This window comes from Talpa europaea, assembly GCF_964194135.1.
Source record: "Talpa europaea genome assembly, chromosome: 10".
NCBI lineage: Eukaryota > Metazoa > Chordata > Mammalia > Eulipotyphla > Talpidae > Talpa > Talpa europaea.
Window position 1 is genome coordinate 69798173 of NC_140077.1, and position 25029 is coordinate 69823201.

At 51.0% G+C, this 25029-nt stretch overlaps 1 protein-coding gene across 1 annotated transcript in view; it reads left to right on the forward strand.

The window, feature by feature from the left end:
* Positions 1-4704: 4704 nt before the first annotated feature.
* The window catches only part of KCNH1 (potassium voltage-gated channel subfamily H member 1), a gene marked incomplete at both ends in the record, with an annotated part of 143959 nt that continues 123634 nt past the window's right edge, over positions 4705-25029 (forward strand). The window contains one exon of the mRNA XM_084245500.1: positions 4705-4783. Coding sequence (XP_084101626.1) covers positions 4705-4783 — 79 coding nt within the window. The remainder of the gene's footprint in view (positions 4784-25029) is intronic.

Below are 25029 nucleotides of genomic sequence, written 5' to 3' on the forward strand. Positions count from 1 at the left end.
GCTGGGCAGCCTCAGAGGGGCTGTTGGCGTCGAGGCTGTGTCTTCAGAGGAGGATGCCCCAGCCCTGCACCAGGCGACATTTGCAATAGGGGAGTAAAGAATGGGTGAATTCTCACTCCAACTTCTGGCCTCGGGCACACCCTGGCCAACTTCTGGCCAGGTCAGGTGAGTTACTTCCAAAGGAGTGGGAGTGAGGCTGCCTGCTCAGAGGGGGTGGGAAAGTATTCCAGGGAGATCAAGCTCACCTGTAGTTTCCTGACAAAGAAAGCAAGATTTAGACCCATACCTGAGAGAGGAAAGAAGGGGACACCTGCGGCCATGCGCATGCACCTGAGTGCCCCTAGCATCCTGCCCGGCATGTGCTAGGTCCTGGCCGGTGTTTGTTGTAGTGAGATGAGGTTGTTGACCATGAGGCGATGGTGGGAAACAGCCTGTTCACTCTCCATGGCGGGGGTGGGGAGGGCAGTTTCAGCATTTAGAAGGATCTGGCCCAGTTCTAGAAACATTCCCGATGCTGACTGGGTCAGCCACACTGTGGGGTAGCACCAGTGTCAGCATGCCCTCTCTTCATCCTGTCAGTTCTGGCAGAGTCTCTCCCTTCCCCCACCTTGGGAAGGTGTTGGTAACACAGAACCGTTATCCCACAGGGTGTGGCCTGTCCAGCTGCTCACAGAAATGATGGACCGTAAACACTGCTGGTCAGCACATTCTAGAAACTGGAATCCCTCAGCTGGCGACTCCTCCTGTAGGTATTTCACCCAGGGAGGTCCTGTCCCTCCTGGTGATGTCCGTGTTTGCTCCCCAGGAATCTCCCCTGACCTGCTCCCTGGGTTGGGCAGGACTTGCACATGCTTGAAGGACGCTGTCTGCACAATGTCACATGCCCCTTAGGCGTGTGGCATGGTCTCCATTTCATGGATTGGTTCTGGTGAGATGTCTCTCTTGTGTCACGCCTTTTCTGGCATCTGGACTGCAGCCCCATCTCCCCACCCCCGCAAGCTCCCTGCAGCCCTCAGCCTCCATCACTATCCCTGCCTTTTGCAAACTCACTGATCTGGTGGGGGCGGGGGCGCTCGATTCCACCAATGAGAGCAACAGCTGCTCGAATCCATGTTATTTCAAGGAGTGCACTCTCCTTTGGGTGATGCTGACACGGCATGTGTCCGACTGGAGAGGAAGGTCCTCCTGAGAGGCCAGGTGGGGCGAGGCGGGGAGACTGGAGTGAGGCTTCAGCTGCTTTCCTCTCAGAGCCTGCACCTCTTGGTGGGAGGTCACTGAGGTTGGACCCACTTTCTGTAGGAAAGGGCAGAAGATGCTAGAACCCTGCCTCCTCATTTAAAGTTGCTCCTTTTTTTTTTCTTTTTCTTTCAAATATTCATTCATCCATGCATACAAGAGCTGTGGTGCAGGCCAGTGGTGTGGAGGTGAGAGAATTCACCAGAGACAGAGTGGGAAGCAGAACTGGCAGATCTACTGAAATATACTGCTGAGGGGAGCAGGGTGAGACAGGAGAGGTCTGCTGTACCTTGTGGGTCAGCTCCTTGGCTGGGAATTGAACTCGCACTGCAGTGTCCATCGAATAACTTGATAACCCCTGCGCCACCAGGGAGGCCCTAAATTTGTTCCTTTGACTCAGGAGTGACTCAACTCCTCACGGTCCACCTCCAAGCCCTCCACTTACCCAGCCACCCCAGTGTCTCCTTCCCAAATGTGCCACCAACTTGTGACAAACCTGTGAGCCCAGAGTTTGCTCTGGCATCACAATGCACAGTGCCAATCCTCACATGGACTGGAGCCGGGTGGGCCTGGGCCTGTACACAGCGCAAGAGTCAGAGGCTGCAAGGAGGGGTGAGGAGTGGAGTCCTGCAAACCAGCAGGAGGGTGGGGTTTTCCAAACCCTGGCAATCTTTGCCAGGGTAAGTCAGAACTGGACAGAACACGGCTGCATCCCCAAGGCAGCAAGGGAGGGTCAGCAAGGCCAAGGAGGACTGCTGGAGTGTCATCCTCGACACCCAGACAGACACCCCTAAGAGTGGGTTTTGAAGGTTGCTGACCTGTCAGTGTTATTAGGTCTTTAACTCCTTCAAGCATGCCACTAAAAGTTCCATACAGCGGTTGAGCGCTGGGTTGCGAAGTTGCCCGCAGCCTCTGCGGCGCCGGTTCGATCCCCGGCTGCTCCCCGGCCACCGGAGGAGGGTCCCACATGGCGCGCAGACCTCTCCTGCCGCCCGCTGCTCCCCTCAGCAGTGTCCTTCAGTCCTTCTGCCTGCTCTGCTCCCTGCTCTGGCTCTGGTGAGTTCTCTCGCCTTCCCGCACTTCTGACTGTACCCAGTGCTTGTATAAATAAATAAATAAATCTTTAAAAATAAATAAATAAATTGCTTTAAAAAAAAAAAGTTCCATACTGAACCCAGAGCATGCACGCGTGCAGACACACACACAGACACACACATGCACACATGCAGACATGCACACACACACACACAGCATAGGGGAGTCACCATAGTACATTAGTACATAGTACATTAAGAATGGAAGACATCTCCCCTTCCTATTAAGAAGCCTACATCTAACATCTCTCACCTCAAGTGAGTATCATTCCTTTCATTTTATCTAAGCCAAGAACAGCTAGCTCATGAACATCTGAGCAATTTTATTAACTCTGTGCGAGTCTTCCGCCTTCCTTATCTTCCCTTCACAAGCAGGATTAGGAGCTTGCTCGATGATGATTTTTTTCATAATACTGTCATGAAAACCCCCGCCTAGGCCCGTTTGCACGGTGGATAACGTAACCTAGGAGCCCCATGCAAATGACCGGCAGATACAAGGGCTGCGGGGCGCAAATCCGGAGCCAGTTTCTTGGCAGCCTCCGCTCCTCACCTGTAATAGAACAAAGGGCCGCCAGGTGGCGCCGGGGCTCAAGGCATCGGCTGGGCTGGTCTGGCCGGCTGGGAACCTGCTGGCCTGGCCCTCGGCTCACGTCCACACTCGGACCGCTTAGGTTGTGCCTGGCGGGACGAGACAAAGCGCGATGCCTGCTGCGTCTCCAGCTCATTCCGGCACTCTGCACTGACCCCTGACTTGGTGCAGGGAGCACTTAGACGCCACCGGGTCCCCTCCGTGGCCATCTCCAAGGTCCCCGTGGGGAAGTACTCCCGGCGAGCCAGTTCTTCTTTCTCAAAGCGATATACGCAGACCTGTCAGCCGCTGACCAGTGCCCCAGGGCCGCTACCCTAGACAGTGGCTGTTCATGCTGACCCGGCCTGGAGCTCACCGGAAGACTAGGAGTCATCGGGGCGGGGGTTCTAGACAGGTCTCTGACCACATCCCCGGAGGGGGGTCCAAGTGTGTGCGGGTAGACATCGCCCCCCTCCCCCAGGAGCAAGGGAGGGCTTCCTAGCTCCCGCGGGAACCTTCGGGGTTAGTTTCCTCCGACCCGGCGCAGGTGTGGAGACTGGCAGGGATGTGGATGGTCCTCAAGCCCAAATGCCGCGAAGGCGGAAAGCCGGACATCCCGCAGCTGCACCCGCCCGGCACCTGCTCTAGAAACAAGCCAGCTGTGTTGTGTTTCCCTTTGCTCCTGCCTCTCCACTAAGCACCTGCCCTGACCAGGGGGAGTTATGTGGGCACAGGCCCCCAGTTTCCGGGCCTCCCCAAACCAGCGCCCAGGACAGAAAGAGTTATAGTTACTTACAAGGAAGAATTGTTGCATGTGCCAGGTTCAAAAAATAGCCTTCCACACCGCACGGAAGGAGCGCACGCAGGCAGCCTGCAGACCAGGGTGGGTAAATATGTAAACTCCGGCCTGCTGGGAAGGGATGGGTAGGCCCTGGCGCTCCTGGCGCTGGGTGGGCCGGGACGTTGGCTTCCAGATTGCCTTGTTGCAAAAGCCAAATCCTCTTTGGATGTCTTTGGGTTAGCGAGACAGGCACAGACGTCTTTCCTGAAAGTGTAATGAGTGACCCTGACTTCAGGAAAGGGACTCCTGCACATAGCTCTCCGCGGCCTTTGGAGGGCGGTCTCTGGACGTGAGCAGGACAAGGTCAGGCTGCCCGCAAGTTGACCACACCTGGGGAGCTGTGTGTGATCTTCGGAAACAACCAGGGTCACTCAGAGGTGACCCGCGCCCTTCCCAAACAACTTCAGGGCCTCAGGCTGTGGAACTAACGAGAGAGGCGCTGCTTTGGGAGCTGGCAGATCCCCAGCTGCAGAGCTGAGGAGGGCCAGGATCCGGCGACAGCGGGAGGGAGCAGGGTGCCATCAAGGTCCTAGACTCTTGGCGACCTTAGGGGTGCATCCACCCTGATGCCGCGCCCAGGTGCGCCCCTGGAGCGCGCGCTGGCAGGTTTGAACGGCACGGCACCGGGGTGCGCGTGCCGCCTCCCTCCCGACGCCCCCCCTTTTCCCTCCCCCCGCCCCGCGGTGCCGGCCCCGAGCACCCAGCGCCCGGCAGGGGGCGCCCTGGGCGTGCGCGGCCCCCGCCCACCCGAGCGGCTGCAGCGGCGGCGGGCGCGGTGCGGGCGGGCGAGGAGAGCGCGGGAGGGCGCGGGGCTGTGAGGAGCAAGCCCTGCGCGCCGGCCGGGGGCGCGTGGGGCGCGTGGGGCGCGTGGGGCTCGGGCCGGCCGGATCGCGCACGGGCCCCGTGCCCAGCTGCCTGCGGCCGTGAGCGCCGCGCGGGGCGCCCCCTCGCCCAGCGCCGGGAAGATGGCCATGGCCGGGGGCCGGCGGGGACTGGTGGCCCCGCAGAACACGTTTCTGGAGAACATCGTCCGGCGGTCCAACGGTAAGCTCGCAGCCGGGGAGGGACGGCAGACAGGGGCCCTCCAGCCTCCGTAGCCACCCTCGCACCGCTCGCGCCCGCGCCTGCTGCCAGCTCGGCGGCCTCCGGGCCCGGGAGCGGGCGGCGCGGGTCTGACGCCCCTCGAGGGGAGCGCGCCCTGGAGCTCCACTGGGGGCCTGTCTCGCGCCGCCCTGGTCTCCTCTGCCGAGAGCGCGACAGCGGTGGAGTGAAGTCCCGGGAAAGTGATGGGGTCCTGGACCAGCGCTGCCCACCCTGCAGGGAGGCTCCCCAGGCACCCCTGCAGGGATCGTGGGCAGCGAACAGAGCAGGGCGACCCTCCGTCGCAGGGGTGGGGAGGGGGGGCGGGAGGCGGGGGAGGGGATGCACCTGTCTCCGCCTCACAGCCGGGGTTGGTGGTGGGGGGCTGCAATGTCCGAGGTGTGGGGTCGCAGGGTCAAGCTGCAGGCTGCCGGATCTCCCTCATCACCAGCCGCCCCAGGTTTGGGTCAGGCCCAGGAGGGGTATAGAGTTTCTGGACTCAGTCAGAAAGTGGGGAGTGCAGGTGCCCGGCTGGCCAGGTGGCTACAGGTACAAACCTGCCAGGCTCCTCTCTCCCAAACCCACAGCAGGGCTGTGTGCCTGGACCTCTTACTCACCTCTGGCTCCCCAAAGCCCAAGCCTGTCAGTCCATGTCACCCTGTAAACCTGCGCTGCTCCCCTCCCTCCCTGTGCCCTTCGTGGGCAGGCAGAGTTCTGTCCACTGGCAGGCACTGGCAGGGAGTCCTGGGAGCAGGGGTGCAGGGGAACATTTCCAAGCCTTGGGGACCCACGGGGCAGCACACAGTGAAAGCACTAGGGGCACAGGGGAACCTGGCACTGGCAGGGCAGGGTGGACGGCTCATTGTCTCACTGGGAGCCCAGGGGCCTGGAGGCGCTTGCAGACCCCAGAGCCCTCCTGGGGAACAGGACATTCTTCTATTAGGAGCAACCCGGGCTTGGAGATGTGTGACTGGTACAGGGTCAGCTCTGCAGGGAGCTTGGGGTAGAAATTCTGGCTTTCCTGTGTGGGCTACTCACGGTGGGGTCAGCAGAAGGGCATGAAGTCACAGGCTCCTCAGGCAGTCTCTCCAATTAAAAAGTGATTAAAGTTATCTTACCGTTAAAAAGGTATCACTAGGATGTCATTTGAGCTGTTACTCTGTATGTTCCTGTGCTGGGCCCTCTTTCGAAGGGAGCTGGAGTCTCTGGGGTCCTGCCTCGCCTGGCCCTCCCCAGCCCATCAAAAGGGGTTTCAGAGCAAGGACACAGCCATTCCTGGGGGTGCAGGGATGATCAGCTTCTGTGGATACTTCTGTCACTAAAAAGCTGGAGGTGTTTGTGGGTTTTTAATTGAGTCCCTGCTTGGGAGTGAATGTGCTTGGTGGCCTCTTAGGGGTACAGGACAGCCTTGCAAACGTGTCATCACCAGTGACATCGCCTTTGTCACAAATGCCAGTGACTGTTCTGTTTTTGGATAAGAAGCCAGTGTCCTTTGGAGGGGACCCCTCTGTGCACTGTGTTCGCAGTGGAGAGATGGGAAGAGAATCTCCACATGACCCCCAAGGCCAGTGGGAGGACCCAAGGGTCAGGGACTGAAAAGACATCCCGGGGCTAAGAGGGCAGGGCTAAGGGCTGACTTGTTCTCAGAGCCACGCAGGCCACACATCGAATGTCAATAGCATAAGTAGCTGGGAATATTTTTAGCACTTTAATCTCAGCACCAAGTCCAACAGCTTGACTTCAGCGAACCCTACCAAACAACATCACAACAAAAAACAAACCATCTTGAGGGAGGCGGATGGAGTTTTCAAATGATCTATTTCAGAAGGGAGTCTGATCTTGAAATAAGGGATTAATGTTTATTTAGGGATCCCTTTACAGTGTTCCCTGGACACAGATGGGGAGAATGCACAATCTCTACATGTATTATACTGTTTGACTGAGATGGAAAAAAACCTATTTAAAAATATTGATTGTCCCCTTCTAGAATCCACCAACCTCTTATTGGACATCACAGCACTTAAATAGCATTTTGCCCTTAAATAGCAAGTGTGTACGATCATTTGATTAGGTGCTTTCTCCCATTGTTCCCCGGCAATATTTTATTCCTCTTTTACAGATCAGAAAACCAAGTCCTCAGAACATGTAGTGACTCATTCTGAGGGGCAGGCAGACGGCGCGGAGGGGGGGCACTCCTGGGAGGCCGTCACCCCTTCTGGTTTCATGGCATCCTTGGTTCCCCAGCCCTGATGACTGAACCTGTGAGTGCTGTTATCATCTTTAAAAAAGCTACTCCTATTATGTGCTAAGGAATAATAGCACAGGCTCTCAGGGACATTGAAATCGCTGGTGTCTGGAATGTCACAGAACCTCGGATGCTAGTGGCTGGCCCCTCCCCCATGCTGGCAGAGCTGGAGAAACGTAGTAGTTTCTTGAGTACTGATGGCCAGTCAGGGGGTGCCCCAGCCCCCGCGCACGCTGGTGCCCTGCCCAGCTTCCTTGCCCTCTTGCTCTTCTCCAGAGAATGAGGATTCCTGTGGGGAGTGGATACTGTGTCACAACCGCAACATCGCTTGGCTCATGCTGGCCTCCCATACCCAGACAGAGTTGCAGGGCAAAGGAGGCACGACTTCTGTTTCCAGTCAGGTGGGTCTTCACCTGGTGTAGCTGGCCGCCTGGCAGCAGTGCCCACCCTTGCGCCCCATCTGCCCCCTTATAAAGCAGCCAGTTCCTTTGCACACGATTCACTGTGACGTTCAGAAATCAGCACAGGAAGTGTGGGTCTCCATTTCAGAGTATCTGGAAGGAGGAGTCCTCAGGCTGAGGAGTTGACCTGCGTGTGGTAAGAGGCAGTTAACAAACGTGGCAAGAGCAGCTCGGGGACTGGCCAACCTTGTGTTTGTTCAAATCTCCCTGATGGTGTTGACTGAGCGGGGGGCAGAGGCAGGCTCCGTTAGTGAGTTCATTCTGCTCCTCGGCCAGGCTCCTGCCCCTTGGAGCCCCGGGCTCCACTGATTGAACCCCGTGGACCTTTGAAAGTCTTTGTCAAGCCTCAAGGGCACTAAATCCTGGTGGACTGCCTGTGGTCCCTTCTGGAAGGAGATCTTTGATGCTCTGTGTGTTGGACAGTGGTTCGTGGTCCGCAGGAATGTTTCCCTCCCGAGATTTGATGCAAGTTTTGATGGGGTCCATCGGCGGTCACTTTGGATGCTTCAATTGGCTCACTTGCTCAGGGGTAAAGTCAGCCTGTTTCTCTCTCTGGTCGTGGGTGGGAACCTCCTGGGTGGTTGCTGGGACCCCCACTTACTGTCATGATGCTCGCTCAAGCACACAGCAACGTGTCTGCGGAAGGTCGGCAGAGCCCAGCACCAGCCAGCCACCAAGCACGAGTGGGTGGTTCCATTCTAAGCCAAGCGCATGTCCTCGTGTTCAGAGCCTCCTCTGACATGCAGGTGCCGCGCGTGTGCGGGCACGTGAGCAGGGCCACCCGTGGATGTGGCTGTGTGGCTTGCAGATTGCTCCATCAGCTGTGTTTGTATATAGTGCTCAGTCACTTCAGGTTGTTGATATAATTTGCTGGCAAGAGGGAGGAGAGAGCCGGTGACGGTGCACCTCCCGGATGTGCTGGGCCCACAATATTTATAAAACAGAGCTGGTTAGACTCCATTGTTGCTCCAGGGGCAATGGATGGTAATCTGGATTATCACCAGCTCAGCAGATCTTGTTTTGTCTTGTGACGTGTTCGAAGATAACCTTCAGCCAAGGCTCCGCTGCCTTTCTCTGAAAGTCGGAAGTCACTGCAACGTGACGTGAGCTGGGCCTCTAGGAGGGGCCTGAGCCTGTGGCATTTGTGCTGCCGTGATCACTGAAGCCTGCCCATGCGGTGACCTCTTAGGCCAGCCAGCGTGACCACTGAAGCCCGCCCATGCGGGGCACGTAGGTGAAATGGCCTCTGCGGCACCTCCTCTGTTTGGCTGTGGCCTCCAGGGCCTCACCGGAAGCTCTCAATCCTGCGCCCCACTTCATGGGGTTAGACAGTCCACGGCTTGCAAACAACCAGTGAGAATAGGCGGCTGTTTAGCCAGAGGACCCTTTTGTGCTGTAAGTGTCTGCTTTATACATTTACGCATTTAGGTCTGCATCTGATTTTTCCAAGTGGTCGTATTGCTAGTGAAAAAGAAGACGACAGTCAAGAGCCTCCGGCCTGGAAAGACCCTGGGGCAGGCCCCTTGGCCTGGCTGTCCGCGGGCCCCCTTCCGCACTCACCAGCCTGCTGGACAGGAAGCTCAGTCCTCACCAGAATGTCCAGTTGTGCCTCCTCCCCTTCACCTTCCCCTCCTCCCCCCACCCCTTGTCTTCCCTCCTTGTTTTGCTGATTCTCACCCAAATCTGCTGTCTTGCTCCCTCAGGTCTGCCAGGGGAATAGGCCTGAACTTTCCCACCAGAAAACCATGTTTTGGGTAATTTGAGAACAGTTGTTCTTGTTCTCTTAAACCGCCCCCCCCCACACACCTTTCCTGGTTTAATGCCACAATGAAAAAGGGCCTGGTGTGATCTTGTATAGCTCATACTTTTTTGAAAGTAAATATCATGTTGTCACCTGCTGGGTCGAGGCAGAGTCTTGCCAGCTTCCCAGAGCCCCCGGCCCCCCGCACACCGGGTGCCCCTTCCACGCCCGTGGGCTGTGCCCACATGTCAGGTGACTGCTGCTAGCCTGTCCTCCAGCCTCACCCTCCTGCTTCCCTGGGAGCCACGCAGGTGTCTCTGAGCTGCTGCTGCCCGCTCTTTGCCCAGTTGGGCGTTTGTCCCCGGCTGCACCAGGTGCATGCCCTGCTGTGTGAGCGCCATGGTGGGTGTAGGGTGGCAGTCACCGGTTCTGCTGTGCCTGGATATCTTTGGGGACCCTTGTCTTGGGGGACCCGTGACACCTATTTCTTGCGGGTCTTTCCTTTGGATTCACGTTTAACTGGGCTAAATGCCACCTTTGTCCCAGTGTCCACTCCCCCCAGTGGTCACCCCACATCCCGGCCACCTCTTGGTGTAGTTTCTTTTGCTAGTGACGTCGTCCAAGCAGTTTAATGATGAGCAAGATGGGGTCACTTAGGGCTACATGAGTCGTGACCACGTGACTGACCAGAATAAAAACAAAACTTGCTCCTGTCCCTTGGGAGACATTAGCTTCCAGAACTGGAAGATGCACAGTTAGAATGATGTGCAAAGGGCACGTGCAAACCCGCGGTGTGTGTGTGTAGAAGACACATTTTCTTTTTTTTAAAATTTTATTTATTTATTTATTTATTTATTTTTATTTAAATTTTATTTTTATATTCCCCGTACAATTACAACCCCCTTATTTTGACCCCAATGCCCCCTTTCCCCGCCCCCCCCCATAGAGTGTCTCTGGCTCATAGTTGTTTGTTGATTTTGATATTTTCTTTCTTATAGTTATTCTTTTTCCTGGTCCCTTATTTAAGTTTTCTAGATTCCTGCTATGAGTGAGACCATCCGGTATTTTTCTTTTTCTTTCTGGCTTATTTCACTGAGCATGATCCCTTCCAGCTCCATCCATGTTGCTGCAAATTGCATGTGTTTATCTTTTTTGATTGCTGAGTAATATTCCATGGTGTATATGTACCACATCTCCTTGATCCAGTCATCTATTTTTTGGGCATTTGGGTTGGTTCCAAAGCTTAGCTATTGTAAATTGTGCTGCTATAAAGTTTGGGATTGATGTTTCTGTGTCCTTTGGGTAAATACCTAGGAGTGGAATTGCTGGATCATATGAAAGCTCTATCTTTAGTAGGTCCAGAAATCTCCACACAGCTCTCCACAGTGGTTGGACCAGTTTGCACTCCCACCAGCAGTGCAGGAGAGTTCCTTTTTCTCCACAACCTCGCCAACATTTGTTGTTGCTAGTTTTTTCAATATGTGCCATTCTCACTGGTGTAAGATGTTATCTCATTGTAGTTTTGATTTGCATTTCTCTGATTACAAGTGATGTTGAAAAATTTTTCATATGCCTGTTAGCCATTTGCATTTCCTCTTTGGAGAAGTTTCTTTTTAGCTCTTCTGCCCATTTTTTGACTGGATTATTTTCTTTGTTTTTGTTGAGTCTCATCAGCTCTTTGTAGATTTTTCTGATCAGTCCTTTATCATTAGTGTTGTGTGCAAAAATGTTCTCCCAGTCAGTGGGGTTTCTCTTTGTTTTTGTTATTGTCTCTTTTGCTGTGCAGAAGCTCTTTAATTTGATGTAGTCCCAGCTGTTTATCTTCGCCTTCACTATCACTGCTTTGGGTGATGTGTCTGTAAAGATGTCTTTGATGTGCATGTCATGTAGTGTTTCACCTATATTTCCTTCTATGTATATTATGGTTTCAGGTCTTATGTCTAGTTCTTTAATCCATTTTGAGTTGGATTTTGTGCATGATGTTAGGTAGTAGTCAAGCTTCATTCTTTTGCATGTAGCGACCCAGTTTTCCCAGCACCATTTATTGAACAAACTTTCTTTGCTCCAATGCATAGTCTTTGCTCCTTTGTCAAAGATTAGTTGACCATAAATCTGTGGGTTTATTTCTGGGTTTTCTATTCTATTCCATTGGTCTGTGTGTCTGTTCTTGTTCCATGCATTTTTGATGATTATGGCTTTGTAGTATAGTTTGAAGTCTGGGAGTCTGATGCCTCCATTCCCTTCTTTTTTTTTCAGGAGAGCTTTGGCTATTGGGGGTTTTTTGTGATTCCATATGAATTTCATCAATAATTGTTCTATTTCTTTGAAGTATGACATTGAAATTTTGATTGGAATAGCATTGAATCTGTATATTGCTTTTGGTAGGATGGCCATTTTAATAACGTTTATTCTTCCAATCCATGAGCAGGGGATGTCTTTCCATTTCTTTGTGTCTTCTTCTATTTCTTTTAACAGTGTTTTATAGTTTTCTTTGTATAGGTCCTTTACCTCGTTTGTTAGATTTATTCCCAAATATTTGATTTTTTTTGTTTTGTTAATAAAAGGGATGGTTTTTTTGATTTCTTCTTCTTCAGATTTATTGTTTGTGTATAGGAAGGCTACTTACTTTTGCGTGTTGATTTTGTATCCTGCCACTTTACTGAACTGATTGATGAGTTGAATTAGTTTTTCTGTGGAGTTTTTGGGGTTCTCTATGTATATTATCATATCATCTGCAAATAGTGATAGTTTGATTTCTTCTTTTCCTATTTGGATTCCTTGTATGTCTTTCTCTTGTCTTATTGCTCTGGCTAGGACTTCCAGTATTATATTGAAAAGCAGTGGTGAAAGTGGACATCCTTGTCTTGTTTCAGATCTTAATGGAAATGCTTTCAGCTTTTCACCATTGAGAATGATACTGGCTGTTGGCTTGTCATATATGGCCTTTATGATGTTGAGGTATGTTCCTTGTATCCCAAGAATTTCAAGGGATTTTATCATGAATGGGTGTTGCACTTTGTCGAAAGCTTTCTTGGCATCTATTGATATTATCATATGGTTTTTATATTTCTTTTTGTTGATGTGTTGGATAACGTTGATTGATTTTTTGGATGTTGAACCATCCTTGTGTCCCTGGAATGAATCCTACTTGGTCGTGGTGAATTATCTTATGGATACGTTGTTGGAATCTGATAGCTAAAATTTTATTGAGGATTTTTGCATCCGTGTTCACTAGCGAGATTGGCCTATAGTTTTCTTTGTTTGTGTTGTCCTTGTTTGGTTTTGGTATTAGTGTAATGTTGGCTTCATAGAATGTGTTTGGTATTATCTCTCCCTTCTCAATTTTTTGGAAGAGTTTGTGAAGTATAGGCACTAATTCGTTTCTGAACGTTTGGTAGAATTCATTTGTAAATCCATCAGGTCCTGGGCTTTTGTTTTTGGGAAGGTTTTTGATTACCATTTCAATATCTCTGCTTGTAATTGGTCTGTTTAGGTGTTCCATTTCTTCTTTATCTAGCTTTGGGTGATTGTAGAGTTGCAGGAATTTGTCCATCTCCTCTAGATTGTTGAACTTGTTTCCATATAACTGTTCATAGTAGTTTCTGATTATTCTTTTGATTTCTGCTGTGTCCATTGTGATTTCTTCTCTTCCATTTGTTATCCTGTTTATTTGTGCTTTCTCCCTTTTTTCCTTTGTGAGCCTGGCTAGGGGTTTGTCTATTTTATTGATTTTTTCGAAGAACCAGCTCTTGGTTTCATTGATCTTTTGGATTGTTTTTTTTTTAGTTTCAATTTCATTTATTTCTGCTTTGGTTTTTACTTCTTCTTTTCTTCTACTGGTTTTGGGGTTTTTTTGTTGTTCTTTTTCTAGTTCTTTGAGCTTTGAGATTAGGTTGTTTCTTTGAGTTCTTTCTTGTTTCTTGATGTGAGCTTCTATTGCTATATATTTTCCTCTTATTACTGCTTTTGCTGCATCCCATACATTTAGGATATTGGTGTCCTCCTTGTCATTCAATTCAAAGTATTTTTTAATTTCTTCTTTGATCTCCCCATTAGTCCAGTGTTCTTCCAGTAGTGTGGGTTTCAATCTCCATGAGGTAGGAGAGTTCCTTGCCTTCTTTTTATGGTTCATTTCTAGTTTGATGCCTTCATGGTCAGAAAAGATGCTTCGTATGATTTCAATCTTGGTGTATCTGTTGATGTTTGTGTTGTGTCCCAGTATGTGATTGATCCTGGAGAATGATCCGTGTGTGCTTGAGAAAAATGTGTACTCAGATTTTTGGGGGTTTAGTGTTCTATAGATGTCTGTTAAGCCCAAGCGCTCTATATCCTTATTTAGAGCTTTAGTGTCTTTACTTATTTTTTGTCTCATTGATCTATCCATTGTTGACAGTGGTGTGTTGCAGTCTCCTACTATGTATGTGTTTGATGTCTGTTTTCAGAGATGATAATAGTTGTCTGGTATATTTTGGTGCTCCTTCGTTTGGTGAGTATATGTTAATAAGTGTTATTTCTTCTTGAAGTATTGTCCCCTTGATCATAATGTAGTGACTGTTGGGGTCACTTTTTACCTTTTTGAGTTTGAAATCTGTTTTATCTGATATAAGTATAGCTGTTCCTGCTTTCTTTTTTGGTCCATTTGCTTGTAGGATTGTTTTCCATCCTTTAACTTTGAGTCTGTTTTTATCTTTTGTAGCTAAATGTGTTCCTGGAGACAGCAAAAGGTTGGTTTTTGTTTCTTAATCCAGCCTGCGACTCTGTGTCTTTTTATTGAAGAGTTTAGTCCATTTACATTTAGAGTTAATATTGATATGTTAGCATCTCTATTTGCCATTGTGTTTGTCTTCCCCCGTCTTTCCTTTGATTTTTATTTATTTATTCTTTAAATAACTTTTTTTTTTGGCCTTCTATCGTTATTCGTCCCTCTGAGGTTCTGGCTTTAGGACTGCTTGTAGTATTTTTTGGAGTAGGGGTTTAGTCGTAATGAAATTCCAGAGTTTCTGTTTGACTGGGAAGGTCCTTATTCTTTCTTCAAAGAGGAAAGAAGAGCTTTGCGGGATAGAGTATTCTTGGTTGGCATCTGTTTTCTTGGAGTCTGTTGACTATGTCCCTCCACTCTCTCCTTGCCCGTAGTGTTTCTTAGAGAAGTCTGATGCCAGTCTGATTGGTTTTCCTTTGTATGTTATCTGTTTCTTCTCTCTTGTCACCTTCATTATTTTTTCCTTGCCTTGGATTCTTGGGAGCTTTACTAATATGTGTCTTGCTGTATTTTTCCTTCCATCATGGAAGTTTGGTGTTCTTCTTGCTTCTTGTATATCAATTTTCAGCTCCTTCTTCATGTTTGGGAAGTTCCCTTCATTTATTTCCTTGAATATTTTCTCTGTTCCTAGGTCTCTCTCCTCTCCTTCTGGGATTCCTTTAACTCTTATATTTCCTTTCCTCATGGAGTCAGATACTTCCCAAAGTCTTTCTTCAGTCTTTTTCATTCATACTTCTCTTTCCTTTTCTGTTTTGGTTCTTTTTATTTCTGTGTCTTCGAGAGTGCTTATTCGTTCTTCCATTTCCTCTATTCTGTTATCACTGCTTTTATCAGCATTCTTTAGCTCTTCTGTTAATCCTTTGATCTCCTGCATTTCCTTCATTTCCCTCTTTAGGGACTCAATTTCATTCTTCTGAGTGTTGTTTTCCTTAATGAGTTCCATCAGTTTTTTCATTACGGCAATTTTAAATTCTTTTTCTGGAAGGTTCAGAAGTTCTTCCAAGTCACCATAGTTGCAAGCTGGTGGGTGGTTTTTTTTTGTGGTGTGTTTTTTTTTCTGAGGCGTTGCTACTTTGCTTGTAGTTTTTCTTTTCCCTGCTGCCTGTCTTCTAATTTGCCCTATGCATTGGGACACCGTGCCGCTGGTACTGGCTGGCAAGACTCATTTTCTTAACTTGAGAAGCCATAAACCCTGCAGCCTGAGGTTATATAAGAATCAGAGGTGGAAGCGAGAGGCACTCGTGTTTATTTTAGTGAAGAAATAAAACAAAGTGGACAAAGAGCATAGATTCCATGGAAGCATCGAAACATACGGACGCGAGAAGCAAAGGCTGGGGTTCAGCACCACGGTCACAGGGGACCCCGGTGTGCAGGGCCCAGTGGAGACTGATGCAGCTTCAGTGAGGAACCCAGGGAACCGCCCCCAAGACTTCAGGGTGGTGGTGAACCCCTCAACCCTGGCTCCACATTTCCTGCTTCTAAACACTTCACTCAGAATCATTCTTGGACTTTATCGTGATCTCTTTTTTGGTCATTTTGGAGGTGGGATAACTGGACCCCCAAATCAGTTTCAAGTGCCTGCAAAGGGGAGAAGTCTTGTTCTGATGTGGGGTGTCCTTGCATAGATCTTGCTCCCCGCCACTTATCTTGGGACGCAGCCTTCCTTGGCGGGCTCTGGGGGGTCACTCATCTGCTGGTTGGGTGCTGCAGGTTGGCCAGCTGGTTGCTGAGCTGGTCCAGGGGGTCAAGGGGCATCTCCCAGCCTCTCCTCTGATACCTGCTGTCTTGGTCAGGCCAGAAGGACTCACAGGTCTCATGCCAGCAACCGCGAGCTTGCTCATCCTGGGATTGTTCATAACGTAAATTACAATGACAACTCTTTCCAGAAGTCCGATGTTTCAGAAAACTGGTATTCTAAAATTAACTGAGATAATCCTGTCATGATTAATGGATTAGCTGAGAGCCTCCAAATGGTCTTTCTTGTGGTGTTGACAACAGCGCTTCTGCGAAAAGCGTCTGTGCCTTCTCCCCTGCCTGTGTAGTGCGGCCTCCTCTGTGGCCTGCCCGGTGCTACATCAGCATCCAGAGAATGAACCCACCTTGGCAAATTTCTACAACCTCTTCCCTGTTTCGCATTGATTTCCACGAACAGTGAATTTGGAAAATTAGAACTTCACTGCCGTGGCAAAGAAAATGGAATTACTTTGAGGGCTGAGACTATATTTTTTTCATCCAAATGAAGTTAGAAGCTTTCATTTTCTTTACTCATGTTTGTCCCCAGTGTTTTTCGGATGGAATTGCCTGGAGCTCAGCTGCTGACACCGAGATTGTGACACTGGCCAGTGGCCGGCATGTCTTCAGATGGCTGCCCTGGTGCCATTTTCTTTTTTTGACCTGAAGGGTTTGTGAATAGGCCCCTTGCTTTCTGGCTCCTGGTGGCCTTCAAGTTGTGGGACTTGCCACCTGGAACAGGAGGGAGTTAGTGGAAAGTATTCTAGTTTCCTCCATTCAAGGTCATGGGTGACCGGCTAATGGTTTCCGCGTGGTCAAAGGCTGCCTCCCCGTTCACTCTTGGGTAGGAGTGAAGCTGCCTGGAGTTGCATCCTCTGCGAGGGAATCGCTCCTGATGTTCCTCGGTGCTGTGCTAGGCGGTCTGAAGTTGACTGTACAACCTCTCAGGGTCCCATTCTGCTCTTCTCTCCCCTATCCTCAGCTCAGGCACTGGGGAGTGGGAATCCTGCCACAGTGGGAGAATTTACACCTCAGGTATTGGCAAATGCTCTGTCACCCCAGCAGGATCACCACGCACCCCTGCCTGTGCCCCTGCCCTTGTGATTCGTTCTTTTATGTCCTGCCCTCATTGTCCATTCAAGACTTTGGCCCTTAAAGCCAGTTACTTGTTCTTTAGATGAAGTCCTTTGTCAGCCTTTGTCCACACCCGTTTCCATCATTGGGTAAGCTTGGTGTGGGGGTGCCCTTTGGGCACACCTCTCAACACAGCAGGGAACACCTGCGTCCAGCCTGAGGCAGGCAGCTTGCACTTGCCCTAGCTGCCTCCGTTCTTTCATCTTTTTTATAATCTCAGAAGTCCAGAAAGACCATAAATAAGTTAGGCGTTTACCGGAGGTGGAAGAAGTCAGCTGAGGCTAGTTGTAAGCATCCACTGTCATCATCGGTTCTAGTCGTGACCTTGGGCAGGTGAGATGGCCTTTCTCCCTGTGTGCAGTGTGCCAGAGGCGCTACATGCCGCCTCCTCCCATGACCCTTCTCACAGTCCCGATTTATAAGCACAGAAACCGAGGTTCGAAGGGGTTAAGGAAATTGCCTTTGGTTTATTTCTAGTAGATGTTCTAGGAACATGTTAGTGCAAATTCTGGGGCCCCACCTCCTACCTGGTGAATCGAAGCTTACCTGTGTTTTCTTAACCCCGCAGGCCATCCTGATGACAGTGTAGTTGGAGGATCAGTCTTTCCAGGCGGTTCCAGACTTTCTTGACTTATGGGGTCAATGCCAGGTGGCCAGGGGCATGGCTGGAGGAGCAGGTATCAAGTGTGGGACCCTTTCCTTTCTAGACCTCGCGTTGCAGTCTTCCTTAGTGTCAGTCCCAATAAATGGCGCATCAGTTGAAAATAGTTTGAGCTGAAGGTGCATGTAAATTCCAAACCTACTGGCCATTGTGGCTCAGCTCCCCAGCCTGCAGGGTGCTCAGCCTCCGGCTGGGTAACATCACTTACCGTGAGGCCGGTGTGGAGGAACGTGTAGAGTATCTAGGGTGGCTTACCCAGCACTGGAAGTGACAGCCACGGTGCCCTAACTCCACACTCGAGGGCTCTGCCGAAGGTGCATGTGGAGATTTTACACCTTCTTAGAGTCGAAAATCACAGGTTGAGCCTTGGCTGGTCGGGGCCCCGGCCACTGTCGGGTCCGCTCACACCCAGCTCCTGCCTGCCAGGGTGCTGACCTCTTAGTGCCCGTGTGTCTTCAGGGACCTGCTGGCCGTGGCTCCCTCACTCAGCTTTGCCCGCAGGGATTTCAAAGCTGTGGCTTCCTGGGTTGCCATCAGCCTCCGCCGGCTTTCACCTTCCAGAAATGGATGGAGCTTGTGCCCACTGGGCTTCTCGCTGTTGTTGTGGGCTAGAGTCTTAATTTTTCAGTTACTTGTTCTCCCCTTTCAAGAACAGGGAAATAACTGCGTGTGCTCAGCCTGCTGTTTGGGGATGATAATGGGTGGTTTTCGGGGACGTGGAGGCTTCGATTCTGGTCACGCTTCTGTCCGGTGAGATGCCACCTGGGCCCTGCCCGCCTGGCCCAGAAGGGGCTGCGTGTTGCCCACTGCGCCACATGACTCTTCCCTGTTCTCACAAAACAAAAATGACTCATAATGAGTTTGCTGCAGTGCTTAAGGGCAGCATCCAGGGGCCGGGGCTTGGCTCACAAGTGGGAGCTCTTCCCCAGGCTTCAGGCAGTGAACTCCGTAGAGCCTGGGAGAGGCCAGGCGGGTCTTCCCCAGCCTCTCTAGGACCAGGTTGGGTTGCGATTTGTGTCCTGGGCTGCTTGGCAGTGAGGTATGGCCTGTGAGTGTGACTAAGTTAGGTTTTTATTGGGGATGTGGGCCAGGTCACTGGGGCCCCCCAACTTTGTTGGTCCCAATGCACAAATTGACAGCACCATTCTCTTCTCACTTAAACTGCCTTTGCTCCCCACTGCCAGTCCCTACCTCTGGCCTTCCCTGGCAGCATCTTCTTCTGAGATTTTCAGGTTTTCTTCTCCCTCCGGCTCTTGGTTTCAGCCTCGCACTGTCTCCTCCGCCCTGGCCTGCTGACCTGGCATTTGCACCAGATCTGGCACTGGGCTCTGGCTCTGGGGTGCATTCTTCAGTGTGGCTCAAGTTCCTCCAGGTCTTTTGGCCTGGGGCCCTGTCTGTGCTCTCCACCCAGCCTTCTTGCCTCTCCTTTCTCCATCCTAGTGTCTTCCTGCCGCATCTCTGTGCATTCGCCACCCCTGTCCTTGTCGCCTATCACTGTCCACCGTCTCTCCTCACACTGCCTGCCTGTCGTCTTGCCACCTGCCCCTGTTAGCCGTGTGAGGTCATCTGTAGTCTCTGCCTGTCTATCACTTCCACCGCCTGTCTGTCTGTTCCGTTCTCTCTCATTCTTCAGTGTCTCTGTCTGTGTGTTTCTCAACTTACTCACCAGAACACACGTGGCTGGAGGCTCTTAGCTTGCTTCGTGCCTGGGGCTTGTACTGGAGAGAGAATCCAATGGGTCTGCCCCGGCTGTGGGGCATAGGCTGACTGTCCGCTCTGGCCTGTGGGCTGTGGCAGGGTGGGAGCAGATAAAGCTGGAGGAAGCAGTGCGTGGCTTTCAATTGGATATAACACAGATGTGTCCCCGCCCTCCCAGCACATCTGGCAAAGCAAAGACTCAGGTGTTTGTTGTATTCCACTGCGCTTCTCTGAGATTTCCCCCACAGCTCCCCATCCCACCCCCACCAAGCTACTTCCTGGGAGGCAAACGTAAAGCGAACATAAAAACCTTTTTCTGTACCACTTAATATTTCTGTCCTGCTTACTTTGAGTCTGTTTTGGTTTTTGAGTTCCAGGAGTACATTTTTATTCGCTGTTTTGTACAAAGTGCCTAGAAGACATACAGAAGTACTTTGAGAGTTATTATGACTCATTCCCCACTGCCCCCCCCCACCCCAGGAGATAGTATAAAAGCAGGGCTCCATAGGCACCAGGTCGTGTTGCAAATTCAGAAAGTGTCCATGAGTAGATGGGAGAGTAGACTCGTGGTTATTTGCTGTTTATGCACACGTGTCAGATCACTGGGTTGTAACCTGAGACTAACACGGTGCTGTATGTGAGCTATACTTCAATCAAGAAATTAGGATGACTATACAAATTAGAATAAAACACCTGATTGGCTAATTGATTGCACCACTTTTTAGCAAATAAATATTTTGTAGCAGTAATTCAGCCTTATCACTGAGCTCACTTACTAAGTAAAATGTCATTGTGTAATTAAAAAATATTGATACTAACCAGCTTTGTGTGTAGTCTCAGTCTCCCCACTAGTGCTTGTGAAGCCAGTTCACCCCTTTCCAGTGCTCCAAAGGCCTGAGAGCAGATGTGAGTGCAGGTGAAACTCAGGCTTAGAGACTGTGCCCCTGGCTGGCCTCCTGGCCAATGAACTGCTTGAGTTGCTTTTGAAATTGAAATCTCTCTCCCGTTGTAATTTACTGACTTAATAAAAAAATGTATTTCATAGGATATTAAAATCAGAGACAAAGCAAATACTGATTGACTCTCTCGGGAATTCAGTTTGTGATGTGCAGGTTGCGTCCTTGACAACTTAGAGGAGTCATTTTTGTGGAATTTCTTGTGGAAAGTGCAGTCGAGCCACGAAATGACTTTTGATGATACTGACTGTCTTGCTGTCTTATTTGGGTGCAGCAAACTGCTTTCTGCTTTGCTGCTCTCCCCCCCACCCCCCCCCAATGTTCCCCAGTCTTGCCAAATCTTGATCTTTTTAATTTTTAAAACATTAACTCCTGGTCTGGATATGATTTAGCTTTAGGCTCCTCAAGCTGCTGCTTCCCGTCTTTGCCGGCTGTTTCTCTGCAAACTTCTTGTTTTCATCATTCATCTCAGTCATTACTTACTTTTCTGTTGTTTTGAAGGAAAGGAGCCATATTTTCTTCAAACTTGCTTTTTGCAAGAGCCTGGTCTCCTTAGTAATCGATAGCCCTGCAGGTGGCAGGGAGAATGTTCTCTTTTAAGTGAGATAGCTGGCGTGATTAGAGGCAGCTTGTGAAATATTCACTGCAGCCTCTAAATAACCAGTGTTGGCAGGGAACAATACATTTGTGGGAACTGCTTGCCGAATGCAGCGTTTAGCTGTATAATTGCCCAAGAGTGAGTCACTTTGCTAACTCATTGCTTTAGTTAGTTTCTCCTTTGTTATTTGTGGTAATTATGATGAAAAGCAATTTTCCAATAATTTCTTTTTAGGATATCTAGGTTTTCTTCTTTATGGGCAAATGGCAAGCCTGGGGTGGTCAGCCGGGTCCAGTACCGCAGCGCGCTCTGACCCCGGCCCCCTCGGTGCAGACTTTCAGGTGGGGAGGGCAACCTTTCCTGCTTTTATTGTGGGAACCCAACCAGGGAAAGCTGTCAGGGCCCGGGAAGGTGGAATTTAGGAAACCTTCCATTTAATTGCTTGCACTCTTGTGGCCAAAGACCCTCAGGGGGTCAAGGGGCATCAGAGGGAGGCCGTAGGCTCTAGCTAATTGCCATGGAAGATCCAGAGAGTAGGGACTCTCAGATGAGTGCCCATGAATCATGGCCAGAGAAGTGGGTCGAACTTGCACATTTTACTGAGCAGTGTAGAGGGCCCTTGATCGTTACAGAAAATGTGAATTAGAGGCAGACTTGTGGCTTCTAGTTGACGGTAACAGTCTCCCTGCAAAAGTTGTGTGTGTGTGTGTGTGTGTGTGTGTCTACCTGCACCTGTATCATCTACATATCTCTGCCTCTGTCTGTATCTTTAACATCATAACTCACCTGGATTTTAAGGATTCCAAAGGCACATATAAATAAAATAAATAATTTTAAAATTTATTTTATAACCAAAGACATGTATATATAAGGTTATTCCCATGACAACATTTTTTTTACATTACTGTCACATGTTGCATCCTATGTCCAAATCCAACAGTCTCCGAGCAGCAGAACCCAGCACACATGTCCGCCTGCCCCAAGTGACTACCACTGGCCACTTAGTTATGCTGAGAAGGTGTTTCTACTCTAGCCTGGTGTTTAGTGACGTGACATTTCAAGGTAGCGGCAGCGCCAGCCACGTGGGTGTGGCAGGGTCGAGAGGCGTGCCTGGCTTGCTCTTTGCAGTGCATCTAGAATCTCAGAGTCAGGTTTTATTGCTGCCAGGAGCAAAGAGAGGAGTCTGTCCCCAGTGAGGCCCACAGGGCTGAGTGGCCAGGGCCACAGTTTCCTGGGCCCACACAGCCCCCTGAAACCAACTTCCTGTCTCTGCAAATGTGCTCAGGAGCCCCAGGGGCTGGGAGCGGGGGGGGGGGGGGGGGGGGTGGGGGGGGGTGGGGGTGTAACCAGTAGGGAGTCCTTAAACCTCAGTGCTGATTGGCTTCTCGGAGCTTCCCCACATCTTCAGGCTGCTCTCAGGGGTGTTCTGCTGGTGGTGCCCACGTGCCCAGCGTGGCCTCTCTGCACCCCTGCAGAGGCAGATGCCCCAGGCCCTCGCTTGGGTCTGGGCCGGCCTGGTGTCCACTCTGCTCGGTTGGAGAAAACCGCAGATCCACCCGGGCTCCAGGGGAGAGGTTGGCCAGCGCGGGTGAAGGGGGCTCAGTGGGGCTCGTGCTGATCTCAGCTGGTCATGGCCATGCCTTGTGGAGCCAAGGGCCTGGGCTGAGTCACGGTTAGGGTTAGTCAGGCCTATTTTCAGCCACAGAAGAGAGACAGTGATGAACACAGAGAAAGCCCCTGGAGTGCTCCTTCCCCGGGTGTACTCTCCACGGACTCCCCAGGTGACTTGGCCATGCGGAGGCCGGAAGACGGTGCCCTCTCAATGCTGGGTCCTGGTGCTTTGGTGCTCATGGCCGCACAGGGCCACCACCCCACCTCCTCTCCCTGCGGGCCTCTGTGCAGCGTGGCCTGCCAGTTGCCAGGCTGCGAGCACTGGCCTGGTGCCGCCATCTTCTCCCTTGCGAGCCTGGGCTTAGCCTCATAGACCAAGAGTTCCTGACCTCCTGACCAAGGTGCTTGGCTGATAGCAGATGAGGGGGGGGCCTGCAAGGTGGGATCTGGGTGTCCCAGGGAGACAAGCTGCTCCCATCCCCGTCACTCCTGTCCCCGGGGCACCGGCAGGGCTGATAGGCCCAGGCATGCCTGCAGCTGCTCTGGCTGTAGATCCTTCCTCATGGCCAGCTCCATCTGCTTGGGAGGTGGAAGTAACCACCAAATGACTCATTTTCAACCCTCCTTTCTGGGGCCAGGGTCACCTCCTCCTGTCAGTGGGGACTTCTGGCGTAGAAGCAGAAATGTCACCCTCATGAAAACCATTTGTCAAAACAGAGCATTAGGGAGGTTCCCTGGTCTGCCCTGGGGCTCTGAAGCCTCTGGGGCATGGCAGACTCTGCCACTCACTCTAATATGGTTATAGAACATTATCTAGTTAAAAATATTGATTTTGGTGTTTGTGATGATTTGTGACAAGGTTATGGGGAGGCCTAGATATTTGTTCAGACATCTTTCTGGGTACTTCTGGATGAAGTTAGTATTTGAATGGGTGGACCGAGTGAAGCAGATTGCCTTCCCTGAGTGTGTGAGCCTCACCCAATCAGTTGACGGCCTGAATGGAACAAGAAGACAGCCCTTCCCTGAATAAGAGGGTGTTTCTTTGCTTTCGAGCTGGGACAATGTTTTTTCCCAGCCTTTAGGTTTGAACTGAATCCTCAGCTACTCCTGGTTTCAAGCCTGCCAGCCTGCAGACGGCACTAACATGTCACAGCCCCGGGGCACAGGTCTGCAGGCTCCAGCTGGAAGGACAGGCCGTCTCTCCTGGGCCTCCAGCCACTGACTGCAGACCTCGAGACTTGTCGGCCTCCATAATCACATCAGCCCACTCCTTCTAAGCCTCTTTCTTTATGTATATACATGTATATTTATGACTATTTTATTAAACGCATGCTATATTATTAATAAATCTCTTTATACACATATCTATATATATATCTTACTGGTACTGTTTTCTCTGGACATCCTGGCTAACAGCGTTGGCCGCCCCATGCTCTGCTCAGGGCCTAGGAAAAGTCACTTCCATTTGCCCAGCCCCTGACTGTATTTATAGAAATGGGTAGTGCTGGTGCCCGCCCACCTCAGGGCTGACGGCCCAGTGAGTTAACACGTGTGGTCGCACTGACGCAGATGGCGGGTGCTCGAATACTGCGGGGTTTCAACTCCAGATCTCCTATGTCCGGATCAGGCTGGTTCTGATGCCGACCTGAGCAATCGTGGGTACAGCGGGTGACTTACCTAATTGAGTCTCGCTTGGTCCCAGAGTAAGTTTCCACTCGCTGACGCTGGGAAAGAGTAAATCCCTGCACGCCCTCGGCTTGGCTCTACCTGGGCTCTCTATCTGGCATCTTCACCGCCGGGCCTGTCGCCAGCCACCCAGAGGAGCCAAGCAGCCTTGCTAAGTCGCCATCCTGAGTCCTTGCACTGGAATGGGATGGGGAGGGGGTGCTTTCCCTAGCTTGGTGGGGGGGGGTGGTCCCACCTTCTGAGTCCGTATGTCCTCAAGGAAGACATCTGTCTGCAGGCCTGGTGGCAAATTTACTCAGACCCACATGGGGCCAAGTCTTTGCTCCCTGAACAAGACACCTCTTTCTCCCCAGCTCAGCAGGCAGGGCAGATGCCCTCAGGGCAACCCTGACCTTCCCAGCCACGCTCTCAAGCTCTTCCATAAACAGTCTTTCCTGGTAACGCAGCCTGCGTTACCTTCAGATCCCAGTTCTCCCCACCCTGCTGCTTTTCTCCAGGGTGCCTTGCGGGAGGAGCAAGCTCCTGTGTGACCCCTGGGCCTTATTGTACCACCAACTTCCTCAGGTCCCTGGCAGTGGCCCTTGGTCTGCTGGTCACTGGGAAGCCAACTGATCCGTGGGCTTATATCCTGTCCTCGTCACTTGGACAGAACGTGATGCCATGCCCCTCCAGCACATGCTCTGTGTTTATGTTTGTGTGTGTGTGTGTATGTGTGTGTCCTGATCTAATCAGGCTCTTACTGCCCTGCAGCCCCCCCCCCACCTTGACATTTGCCTGAACCCCCAAGTTGGTCTCAGATCTGGGCTTTGGTACAGGCTCACCCCCGCACTTGGGAACTTCTGGACCCTCGAAGAAGCCACGGGACACAGGGAGGCCTCTCAGTTTGTGGACACAGCCAGGGCCGTGCACACCTTCAAGGTGCCAGCCCC